Raw genomic sequence first — 13404 nt, forward strand, 5'->3', positions numbered from 1 at the left:
GGGGGGGGGGGGGTCACAGAGACAACAGGGGGGGGTGGTGAGAGGAAGAAAAAGGTGTGGATAAAATTCCTATTACCAATGGGGCAGACTGACCACAAAAAATAAAAAAAGATGGGAACCACTTGCTTAAAGGTATGGTGTTGCATCTTATACTGTATCTGTGTAGTTTGTATGAAATTGTATGATTTAATTTACTATGTTCTGTAGCCTACATATAACGAGTCTTATAAAATAAAATAAAATAAAAGTCAAGATAAATACATGACTGTTATCTGAGGGGAGTGTATATATAATGACTTTCACATATCAATCAATCAAACTTTATTTGTATAGCACATTTCATACAGTAAATGCAACTCAATGCGTTTCACAGAAAATAATTGCAAAGAATAATTAAAATAATTAAAAATAATTATTTTAATTATAATTAAAAAGAGAGAAAAGGAACATAATAATAATAATAATACATAAATAAAATAAATTAAAGCAATGCAAAAACCTAGGTAAAAGCAATGGCAAAAATGTGTGTCTTAAGACTTCTTTTAAAAATGTCCACAGATTCAGAAACCCGTAGATCCTCTGGCAGGCTGTTCCAAAGGCTAGGACCATAATAGCTAAAAGCTGCTATACTGTATATGAGAAATACTGTCAATTGTGTTTGATCGGTTCAAAATTTTGTCTGTTGCCTGGTACACTAAATTAAATCTATTTTTGGAGTTTGGTGGATTTAGTGTGCTCCTAAACATCCATTTCCCCATCCATTTTTTAGGCTCGTATGTTCCCCGGTGATCTGTTAAATGTCGCTGAAAAAAACTGGAGTTCACTGAGTACTTCACCGTGTATGACTCTGCCACAATGCTCTACCTGAAAACTTACCTGCGACCTTTAGGTTAGAAGGCAGGTTCTTAAATCACACCAGTAATCACACCACAATATACCACCAATTATATTTAATTTTGTCGTAATTTTGTTTGTTATTGAATCATTTTTTTTGCAACAGTTCGACGTCAGCTTGTATGCAACTCATTTCTTGATATGCTAAATGGGTTTCCTGTCGACTGCTGAACATGTTTTAGCATGTTTGTCCACTGAACTGTTCTTACTGTATACAGTGTGTGCATTAGGTTTATCCAAAGACGGAGGACACGCTTAGTCTGCGTGAACAAAAGCTGGAATCTACACGAGTGGAAATCTACATTTAGACGTTTTAAACGAACAAGGTTAACACCAATATAGCTCAGGTTTTATCCGGATACTGGTTACGTTCTAGTCGGCTAGAAATCTTTTCAACCGGTGGCTCCGGTTTACGCCTGAAATGAACGCTTAGCGGCGTTTAGACTTTTATGTCATCGGAGCACATTTTGGTCGTTGAGGTCACTGGACGTGTTCTGCGTGAAAAGGAGAAGGGGCTTCGTTTCGTGAAGAATGACAGAGGTTTGTTTGTTAATTTTTTCATTGAATGAATGAATGAATGCACCATTTTCGTCAGCTAACCGGCGTATTGGAATAGTTTAGCCGAAAGTGAAAGTAGTCTGAATTGACTAAGCGGAAGTGACTAGCCTATATTATGTCGAAAAAATAGGCTACGCGGAATATGTAAACAATTTATTTAAGTAAAATAAATCAAAGGAAATAACTTGAATCTTAACAGGTCAAATATGTGCATTAACACGCATTCAATTCACTACGTCGTAATAGGTTGAAGTAGGGGAATGCTGTGCCTTTTTTAGCTAGTTGAAGTATTGAAGGCATATTAGCTAAATGTAGCTACTGTAATAGGCAGCATTAAACCCGCAACAGAAGCTTCTAGAGGACAGGGCAGCGTTTCTCTTAACAACAGTAGAGAAAATAATTTCGGCGACGGATATCAAGAGGTGGGCGAGAGTGGTCTGAGTGTAAACAGGCTATGTAGGCTAGTGTGTAGCTATTCACCAATGCTTAAACGGACCATGTAGCAAGAATGGCATATAGCTACATTGAAAAGCGGTGTCCAGATCTATATTTTTATATGCCTAAACTAAAGTAGACAACTGTAACCATAATTTAATGGAGCGAGTATTAACAAAGTTTAAATTGAACGGAAAGTTGAAACGAAATGATTTATACTTTGTCTAATTAGTGTTTTTTTTTTTTTTTTTTTAAACCAATGCAGAGGCATTAGCAGGTGAATATGCGCAGGTGCACTCAAGTGTAGAGAATGTGTGTAACTCAGAATCACTCTTTTCAGTGACAGTAATTGAAATGTTATTTAGGCTACAGTACACAGTAAAAACGATAATGTGGTACCAATCCCCGTGTATCATCTAGCTAAAGCTGAACCTGTTTGATATTTTCAGATGTTTGCAGTGCATGGTGGTATCAGTGGCGTTTCATTATGCATTGCCTTGCTGTTGGGTAAGTAGGCCTTCAGCGCTTTGGATAAAAGCGCTATATAAATGCAGTCCATTAGACCTCCAGTAGGTTGCTAAACTGTTCTCTCGCAAAACGGTGCGTTATTGTTAATATATGTTAATCGTGGAATTGTCAATCGATCAAAATAATTGGCGCTATATCTATGACGCAATTCTGTGTTGGGGGAACATATAAAAATATATGTTGAATGGATCTCTCTCTCTCTCTCTCTCAGTAATTCCATCAGTTTCACCTCCAGTGTCCCCACCTTCCGTTGTTAAAGGGGTGTTTGGGGCCTCTGTCACTTTACCCTGTGATGGGTCGGCATACAGAGGGACGCCTGAGGCCCAGCTGGACGTCCTGTGGCAGACGTCGGAAGGGAAGGAAGTGGCTCGCTACTCTCGTGGGGATCATAGCGTGGGCATTCACTTTGAGGGGAGAGTCACGTTCCCCACAGAGAGGATTCGGCAGGGTGATTTCTCTATCAACATCAGCTCCGTTACGTTCCGCGATGACTACTCTTACGAGTGCGTGTGGAAGGGTCCCGATGAAAAGGGTCTTAACGATGTGATTCTCTACGTTTTGAGTAAGTCGGCTATAGTTTTTGCTTTCAAGTTTTGACTGAAAGAGTCCGTGTAGAGGGCACAAGCAAACAAAACAAAAAAATGAGTAAATGAAGTTAGCTGTTGGAACAGCTTTAACTAAAATCAGCTAAATCCTCCCTACCTTTAATCTCATTGAGTTCACCGTTGATATGGAGGGAGCAGACTAATGTTTCTGTTCTGTATTTTTCTCCCTCTCCCTCTGTATTTTTGTCCTCCCCTCTACACACCCCCACCTGTCTCTCTCACTTTTTCTTTCTCTGTCACTCTCTCTGTTCTTCTCTCGCTCTCTTTCTCACTTTCTCTCTCTCTCCCTCTGTCCCACAGAGCCCCCCATTCCAAATCATCTCTCTGTTCCTGTTGGCGATTCGGTCACATTGCCCTGCTACGGTCAGATTAACAAACAGGCGCCAGAGGAATCCTTTTTCCAGTGGAAAAGAGATGAACTGGTCCTGAAGCATGGCTCGGACGAGGTCACCTATGGCCCAAAGTACGAGGGAAGGGCATCCGTGTCTTCCGAAAGAATCCAAAAAGGCGACTTCTCTTTGTCCTTGAGTGTCACGGGTGTGTGCGACTCAGGAGTCTACCAGTGCTCCACTGACCCTAATCAAAATGTAACTTCCGTCGTTCTCGAACTGAAAGGTAAGGTATCCTCTAAAGCTGTGGGGTGCAGGCTTTGCAACCAAGCAGTACCATACCTGGCTGATGTGGTAGTGGTTGATTAGTAGAATCAGGTGTGTAACTGTTAGGTTGGATCCAAAGCGTGTACCCACACCAACCCTTTCTGGATAAGATTAGGGACTCCCTGCTTTAAAGCTTGCTATTTAACTACTTTTGATGCAAGGTTTTTTGAATTTGATACTGTGTAAGTATGATTGACAAACACGAGTAATTAAAATTATGGGACTGCTTTTGGGATTAATATTTGGGCTGTGAAATGGTCTGTGTCTTTATTGATATGTTTTCTATCCACAGATTATCTGCACTACAAACAAGTCAATCTCACCCTTGGGATGCATTTCAACCTCAGTTTACCCAGAGAACCAGTGAAGGTGATCTTCTCTAAGGAGGGTGCACTCCCCAAAGAGCCACTGTGTTCTGTGGATGATTTTAAATGTTATCCAAAGTACAAGAGCAGGATGGAGAGGAAGAGTAGTACTCTTACAATGCTGAACATGACATCAGATGATGTGGGAACTTACATAGTGATTCACGCCAGTAACTGTGTCATCATCCATGCATACAGAGTCTACGTAACAAGTTCAAATAATAATAACAATAATAATCTAATGTATTTATGCCTCCCGTTACTGACGGTGATTACAATTGCAGTTATATGTGTAGTATATTGTGGACTAGCGAAAAACAAAAAAAAACAAAAGAATTCAAAATGTGAAGAAAAAAATCTGTCATTGGAAAACCACTTTCTTGAGTCCCCAGCAGAGGAGCGTAGACCCCTCGCAACACGAAGTGGATACCTTAGAATCAGCCAATAAATTGTTAACTGACCGCAGAACGGAGGAAGATCCCCATCCAACATGTATACCACTGTCAGAAAACAATACAGAAGATGATTCAGTGGTTGTGTAATGATTAACTCAGCAATCCAAGATTCTAAGATATGGCTGTGTCAATTCAAGAACCCCAGTACGATTCAAATTTTGAGATAAACGGAGCTGGAAATCTAAAAAAAAAAAAAAAACATTACGAATGGTGACATGGAGTGGAAACGGAGTGAAAAACAGTTAACTTTAGCAAAGGAGTCGCCAGTGGTCGCAACTACTTCAACTACTCACCCACAATTCTATAATTCTACAATACCCAGAAGGTCCTGTGTTTGGATCCCGGTCTGGGCCTTTCTGTGTGGAGTTTGCATGTTCTCCCCCGTGTCTGCGTGGGTTTCCTCCGGATACTCTGGTTTCCTCCGAAGACATGCTGGCTAGGTTAACTGGACACCCTAAAATGCTCGTACCTGTGTGTGTGTGTGAGTGAATGGTGTATGTGCCCTGCAATGGATTAGCGACCTGTCCAGGGTGTATTCCTGCCTCTCACCCAGTGAATGTTGGGATGGGCTCCAGCACCCCACACCACCACCACCACCACCACCACCACCTTTGACCGTGAACATGAATAAGTGGCTTAGAAAATGGATGGATGGATGGATGGATTGACAATAATCAAAGCGCTAGGCTATTTTATTTGCATGGACATGGGCTTGTTCAGCATTGTTGAAAACGGCGATTTCAGACAGAAGATGGCTACGCTGGAACACGGTAACCAGCATACAGCACATCAGTGACAAAGACAAATGTCTTTTATGGCAATTACTGTATATTGTTTCTACTGATTGGTCAATGAAAAGTCATGTTTTACAGATGAGAGTATTTAACGAGACACAGAAAGAACATTGGTGCTTTGTTGCAAGAGGCATGTGTTGAGTGGAAGCTTGAGAGGAAAGGTTCAGCTCTTGTAACAGACATTTCAGGTCTTACTTTACTGCTGTGCTGGCTAAGCGTCCTGGATTTGAGCTGCAGCTGTAATCGTTGTGGTGCCCCTGATGTGTGTGTGTGTGTGTGTGTGTGTGTGTGTGTGTATATATTTGTGTGTGTGTATTTTTGTACTGTATATGAGCAAAACCCAGGGAGCAAAAGCCAAATTGTAGACATCAAGAGGGGTGGAAACCTACATTGAGAAGTTTTGACCTAAATTAGCTACAGGTTAACCCCAATATGCCAAAGATTTTATCTTGATATAGCCTAACCAAGTAGACATGATAACTGTCATTTTTGGACCAAATGTAGCCGGATTTTCAGCTGAACTAGACGCCAAATTTTTCAACAAATTTTCACCACAAAAATGTTCACTGTGAAGTTCTTCTGGTGCACTTTGTGTGAACTGCTGTGGTGAACTAAGACCAAAACCAAGCTCTTCGGCCTCAGATGAAGAACATTGAAGACATTGTGCCTACAGTGAAATGTGATGGAGATTTTATGATATTGGTTTGTTTTGTTTCTGCTGGATCTTTGGCTCTTGTTTATAGGAAATAAAATCACTTATTTTTAAAATAACTTTCTCTGAGCATTTTTTGAGGATAACAGAGCTCCTTATCTGTGTTATTTTATATGCCCTATTCTGGTGCACTTGTTGTAGTGGTAACCCTAACCCCCCCCCCCCCCCCCCCCCCAAGACTCATCCCAGCCCAATATTCAAACCAGTTATGTCTTTTATTCAGCCATAGGCCATTTACTTTCTCCAGATTCCTCTAACTCACACTCAGAGGCAGTTGGAGATTTTGTCCCCGTGCTTGAACCATCCCAAACCGGGCAAGCTGGTTTAAGCTGTGTTTTCGACACTTTTAGCCGGTCGGCCAGATGTTCCAGCCGGGCACAGACCAGCTATGGCCGGCTGGAAGTGTCGCAAACACAGTTAAAACCAGTTTAGAATCGCAGGTGGTCTTAGGTGGAATTTTCAGCAGGGCTGGAATGTCTCTTCCGTGTGTTCCTGGATTTATTTATCTATTTATTTGTTTGTTTATTTTTGTTTCATGGCCAAGTACATTTCGAAACATATAGTTTTAACGCTACGGTTGCGGTTAAAATGTTATGGGCTCCAGTTGCTATATGTATTTAAAATGCCGGAAACGTAGACGAGAAAGTTGAAGGACAGGAAAGTGCTGGCGACTGCAAGGTTGACTACCGTGGCAGCGAAGTCCGTGCGCAGTCAATGTTATAATGTCCCAGGCTTGGGCGTCACGGTAACACAGCGTTTCGACGTAAATGGTAAATGGACTGCATTTATATAGTGCTTTTATCCAAAGCGCTTTACAATTGATGCCTCTCATTCGCCAGAGCAGTTAGGGGTTAGGTGTCTTAATCAAGGACACTTCGACACGCCCAGGGCGGGGTTTGAACCGGCAACCCTCCGACTGCTAACCGAAAGTAAAATGAAAGTGTTAAGTGCAAGTCGACAACACTAATTCGGGAAAGAAAAACACATCGCCGTTAATAGCTAATATAGCCTATTTATTTAAGTTTTGGACAGTTATAGCTGAGTGGATTGAAGAGCGTGATTTTTGCTCTCGTAAAATGTGAAGGGACATCTGAATCCAACATTAACCAAATCGCCGCGTAAGTATTGTACGTCCTACCTTTTTATATCAGCGCAGAGTGGTCAAGCAAGATTGCAAGTAGGCCTGTGTAATACACGTGAATAATTGCGGTCTAAATGTATTATGTAACAATAATGGGATATACATTGAAAACTTATGTTCAGATTTTACCTCTCCAAATCGTACACGAAAGCGTCCTGACTCCTGAGTTACCAAGAAACGGTATTTTATATAGGCCTATGTGGACTAGATATAAAAGTGCGAACTGAACGGAAAGTTAACCAAATAATTTATGTTTAGCCTAATTCGTAACTTTGTGGAAAACAATGCAGAGGGATTAGCCGGTGAATACCCGCAGGCGAACTCAGCCTGAATATGTGTAACTGAAAAAAACGCCATAAAACGAGAATAAAACTCTTTTAAGTGAACATAATTGAAATGTTCGTTACGCTACAGTAGCCTACACGGTTTAAAAAACGGTAATTTAGTACGGTTGCCGGTTTCTGTATTCCGTCTAAAGCTAAACCTGTTTGATATTTTCAGATGCCTGCCGTGTGTTGTGAGCATGGATGCTTCATTTAGCATGGCCTTGCTGCTGGGTAAGTTGGTCGTGATAAATCCTCCGATTTAGATTGCTGAACTGTTTTTCACCCAAAAGGTGCGTTATTGTTGATGCATGTCATTCGTGGAATTGTACATTAATTTAAATTATAGGGACTGTTTTTATGGCGTACCTCTGTGTTGGGTGAAAATATAAAATGTTGAATGGGTTTCTATCCTCTATATTCTAAAATATTCCACATGTATTAACAAATGAATATATTCATTAATTTGAAATAATGACATAATTTTAAACAGTGTTTAAAAGCTTTTTTGTTGTTGCTATGCTTATATAAAATATTAAGCTATATAACTTTATTCATCACTTTACACACACACACACACACACACACACAGGATGCAAATTAAATGGAGACAGCACTGTAAAGTCAACAGGGTGTTGGGCCTGACAGGCCATGAAACTGCCAGCTTTTACCCAACATTGAAATTAGTCACCCAATCTGCGATTGATTGCCCGTCTTCAGGATTTTCCCCATATTAATACTGACACACACACACACACACTCACACACACACACACACACACACCCACACACACTCACGCGCACGCGCACACGCACACACACTCACACACACGCACGCACACTCACACACACACACTCGCTTGCACGCACGCACACACTCACAGGCACACGCGCACGCGTACACACACTCACGCGCACGCACACGCACACGCACACTCACACACACTCGCACGCACGCACACACACACACACACACACACTCACACACGCACTCACGCACGCACACGCACACACACACACGCTCACACACACACACACTCACACGCACACGCACACGCACACTCACACACACACATATATATACTGTAAAATTTTTCCACACTTTTACACAATGATTTCCTAATGAATTCTATATGTCATCTCTCTCTCTCTCTCTCTCTCTCTCTCTCTCAGCCGTTCTGTCAGTTTCACATGCAGCGTCCTCGCTTTCCATTGTCAAAGGGGAGTTTGGGGCCTCTGTCACTTTACCCTGTAATGGGTCGGAGTTCAGGGGGACCCCTGAGGCCCAGCTGGACGTCCTGTGGCGGACGTCCGACGGGAGGAAAGTGGCTCACTACTCCCGCAGGGTTCACAGCGTGGACGTTGGCTTTCAGGGAAGAGTCACCTTCCCCACAGCGAGGATTCGGCAGGGTGATTTCTCTATCAACATCAGCTCCGTTACGTTCCGCGATGAGGACTTGTACGAGTGCGTGTGGAACAAGGGTCCCAATGAAAAGGGTCTTAACGATGTGAGACTCTACGTTTTGGGTAAGTCGGCTATAGTTTTTGCTTTCAAGTTTTGACTGAAAGAGTCTGTGCAGAGAACACAAGCAAACAAAACAAAACAAAATGAGTAAATGAAGGCAGCTGTTGGAACAGCTTTAACTAAAATCAGCGAAATCCTCCCTACCTTTAATCTCATTGAGTTCACCATTGATGTGGAGCGAGCAGACTAATGTTTCTGTTCTGTATTTTTCTCCCTCTCCCTCTATTGTTTTGTCCTCCCCTCTACACACCCCCACCTGTCTCTCTCACTTTTTCTTTCTCTGTCACTCTCTCTGTAATTCTCTCGCTCTCTCTCTCTCTCTCTCTCTCTCTCTCTCTCTCTCTCTCTCTCTCTCTCTCTCTCCCTTTCCCTCTCTCTCTGACAGAGCCCCCCATTCCAAAGTCTGTCTCTGTTCCTGTTGGCGACCCGGTCACATTGCCCTGCTACGGTCATATTAACAAAGAGACACCGAAGGAATCCTTTGTCCAGTGGAAAAGAGGAGATGAACTGGTCCTGAAGCACAGCTCGGACGAGGTCACCTATGGCCCAAAGTACGAGGGAAGGGCATCCGTGTCTTCCAAAAGAATCCAAAAAGGCGACTTCTCTTTGTCCTTGAGTGTCACGGGTGTGTGTGACTCAGGAGTCTACCAGTGCTCCACTGACCAGAACCAAAATGTAACTTCCATCGTTCTTGAACTTAAAGGTAATGTATGAATGCATGAATAAATGAGTGAATGAATGAATCATTGCATTTATATAGGACTTTTCCGAATACTCAAAGTGCTTTACAGTAATTACATTACATTACATAGTAATGAGTGGGAACTCACCTCACCCACCACCAATGTGCAGCACCCACCTGGGTGATGCACGGCAGCCATTTTACGCCAGAACTCTCACCTCACATTAGCTGAGGTGGAGAGGGAGAGAGACTTTTTTTTTTTTTTTAGCCAATTCATTTAGTAGAATTTAGTAGAATCAGGTGTGTAACTGCTAGGTTGGATCCAAAGCCTGTACCCACACCGGCCCTTTCTGGATAAGATTAGGGACTCCCTGCTTTATAGCTTGCTATTTAACTACTTTTGATGCAAGGTGCAATAACCACAAAATTTTTAATTTGATACTGTGTACGTATGATCGATAAACACAAGTAATTAATATTATGGGACTGCTTGTGGGATTAATATTTGGGCTGTGAAAAGGTATGTGTCTTTATTGATATGTCTTATATCCACAGATTATCGGCACTACAAATCAGTCAGTCTCAGCCTTGGGACCCCTTTCAGCCTCAGTTTACCCAAAGAACCGGTGAAGGTGGTCTTCTCTAAGGAGGGTACACTCCCCAAAGTGCCACTGTGTTCTGTGGACACAGGTGGTTTTAAATGTGAACCAAAGTACCGGGTCTGGACGGAATGGAAGAATTTGACTGTGACATCAGATGACGTGGGAACATACACAGTGATCTACTCCTGGAACTGTGTCATCAGACATGCATACGGAGTCAACATAAAACATGATAATAATAATTACTATTTGTCTTTCCTTTTGATTCCGATTGTAGTTATAGTAGTTGTATGTATAGTATGTATACGTATATTATGTGTTCAAAGGAAAAGAAAGAAGAGCAACAATTTAGGACATGGAAGAGTCAGTGAGTCAGTGAGCACCTTCAGTCAGGATGATGCCGCAGATGAACAGGCACACCTCACTGAGGATCGCTCGGGACAGTAACGTGCTTGCAGCAGATCTCCCTTCTGATGGAGTGAGAAGACCCAGTCAGTGGATTTGGCAGGACAACGCACTCCATTCCACTCCATTGTGGAACATTCCGGAACCTTTTGCTGTTGGAACACAGGCACTCAGGGACATAAGATAGGCATAAGATAGGGAAATGTTCACTGCGAAATTCTTCTGGTGCACTTTGTATGAACTGCTGTGGTCAACTAAGACCAAAACTGAGCTATTCTGCCTCAGATGAAGAACATTTATGTCGAGAAGGACATCGTGCCTACAGTGAAGTGTGATGGCGATTTTATGATATGGGTTTGTTTTGTGTCTGCTGGATCTTTGGCTCTTGTTTATAGGAAATAAAATAACTTATTTTTAAAATAACTTTCTCGGAGCATTTTTTGAGGATGACAGAGCTCCTTATCTGTGTTATTTTATATGCCCTATTCTGGTGCACTTGTTGTAGTGGTACCCTGCCACCACTCATCCCAGCCCAATATTCAAACCAAAGTTATGTCTTTTATTCTGCCATAGGCCATTTACTTTCTCCAGATTCCTCTAATTCACACTCAGAGGAAGTCGGAGATTTTGTCCCCGTGCTTGAACCATCCCAAACCGGTCAAGCTGGTTTAAGCTGTGTTTTCGACACTTTCAGCCGGTCGGCCAGATGTTCCAGCGGGGCACAGACCAGCTATGGCCGTCTGGAAGTGTCGCAAACACAGTTTAAACCAGTTTAGAATCCCAGCTGGTCTTAGGTGGAATTTTCAGCAGGGCTGGAATGTCTCTTCCGTGTGTTCCTGGATTTATTTGTTTATTTTTGTTTCATGGCCAAGTACATTTCGAAACATAGTTTTAACGCTACGGTTGCGGTTAAAATGTTATGGGCTCCAGTTGCGAATATGTATTTAAAATGCCGGAAACGTAGAAGAGAAAGTTGAAGGACAGGAAAGTGCTGGCGACTGCAAGGTTGACTACCGTGGCAGCGAAGTCCGTGCGCAGTCAATGTTATAATGTCCCAGGCTTGGGCGTCACGGTAACACAGCGTTTCGACGTAAATGGTAAATGGACTGCATTTATATAGCGCTTTTATCCAAAGCGCTTTACAATTGATGCCTCTCATTCGCCAGAGCAGTTAGGGGTTAGGTGTCTTGCTCCAGGACACTTCGACACGCCCAGGGCGGGGTTTGAACCGGCAACCCTCCGACTGCCAGACAATCGGTCTTACCTCCTGAGCTATGTCGCCCCGTATCGACGTATTGCGGTGCTACGGTTCACGTAGGGCTAACCGAAATTAAAATGAAAGTGTTAAGTGCAAGTCGACAACACTAATTCGGGAAAGAAAAACACATCGCCGTTAATAGCTAATATAGCCTATTTATTTAAGTTTTGAACAGTTATAGCTGAGTGGATTGAAGAGCGTGATTTTTGCTCTCGTAAAATGTGAAGGGACATCTGAATCCAACATTAACCAAATCGCCGCGTAAGTATTGTACGTCCTACCTTTTTATATCAGCGCAGAGTGGTCAAGCAAGATTGCAAGTAGGCCTGTGTAATACACGTGAACAATTGCGGTCTAAATGTATTATGTAACAATAATGGGATATACATTGAAAACTTATGTTCAGATTTTACCTCTCCAAATCGTACACGAAAGCGTCCTGACTCCTGAGTTACCAAGAAACGGTATTTTATATAGGCCTATGTGGACTAGATATAAAAGTGCGAACTGAACGGAAAGTTAACCAAATAATTTATGTTTAGCCTAATTCGTAACTTTGTGGAAAACAATGCAGAGGGATTAGCCGGTGAATACCCGCAGGCGAACTCAGCCTGAATATGTGTAACTGAAAAAAACGTCATAAAACGAGAATAAAACTCTTTTAAGTGAACATAATTGAAATGTTCGTTACGCTACAGTAGCCTACGCGGTATAAAAAACGGTAATTTAGTACGGTTGCCGGTTTCTGTATTCCATCTAAAGCTAAACCTGTTTGATATTTTCAGATGCCTGCCGTGTGTTGTGGGCATGGATGCTTCATTTAGCATGGCCTTGCTGCTGGGTAAGTTGGTCGTGATAAATCCTCCGACTTAGATTGCTGAACTGTTTTTCACCCAAAAGGTGCGTTATTGTTGATGCATGTCATTCGTGGAATTGTAAATTAATTTAAATTATAGGGACTGTTTTTATGGCGTACCTCTGTGTTGGGTGAAAATATAAAATGTTGAATGGGTTTCTATCCTCTATATTCTAAAATATTCCACATGTATTAACAAATGAATATATTCATTAATTTGAAATAATGACATAATTTTAAACAGTGTTTAAAAGCTTTTTTGTTGTTGCTATGCTTATATAAAATATTAAGCTATATAACTTTATTCATCACTTTACACACACACACACACACAGGATGCAAATTAAATGGAGACAGCACTGTAAAGTCAACAGGGTGTTGGGCCTGACAGGCCATGAAACTGCCAGCTTTTACCCAACATTGAAATTAGTCACCCAATCTGCGATTGATTGCCCGTCTTCAGGATTTTCCCCATATTAATACTGACACACACACACACACACTCACACACACACACACACACCCACACACACTCACGCGCACACGCACACACACTCACACACACACTCACACACACGCACGCACACTCACACACACACACTCGCTTGCA

At 42.1% G+C, this 13404-nt stretch overlaps 1 protein-coding gene across 12 annotated transcripts in view; it reads left to right on the plus strand.

Moving 5' to 3' along the window:
• Positions 1–491: 491 nt before the first annotated feature.
• Positions 492–13404, plus strand: part of LOC118228259 (matrix remodeling-associated protein 8-like) — a 16333-nt gene continuing 3420 nt past the window's right edge. For 3 of the 12 annotated variants that reach the window (XR_004765434.1, XM_035419641.1, XM_035419645.1), the window contains exons 1-2: positions 11959–12199; positions 12724–12779. Coding sequence is in view for 10 of the 12 variants with exons in the window: in XM_035419641.1 (XP_035275532.1) it covers positions 12746–12779 (34 nt within the window). In the remaining 2 variants the exon portion in view is untranslated. The other 9 variants (XM_035419635.1, XM_035419638.1, XM_035419636.1 and 6 more) reach the window with 9 other exon arrangements.

Source organism: Anguilla anguilla, chromosome 5, assembly GCF_013347855.1.
Source record: "Anguilla anguilla isolate fAngAng1 chromosome 5, fAngAng1.pri, whole genome shotgun sequence".
NCBI lineage: Eukaryota > Metazoa > Chordata > Actinopteri > Anguilliformes > Anguillidae > Anguilla > Anguilla anguilla.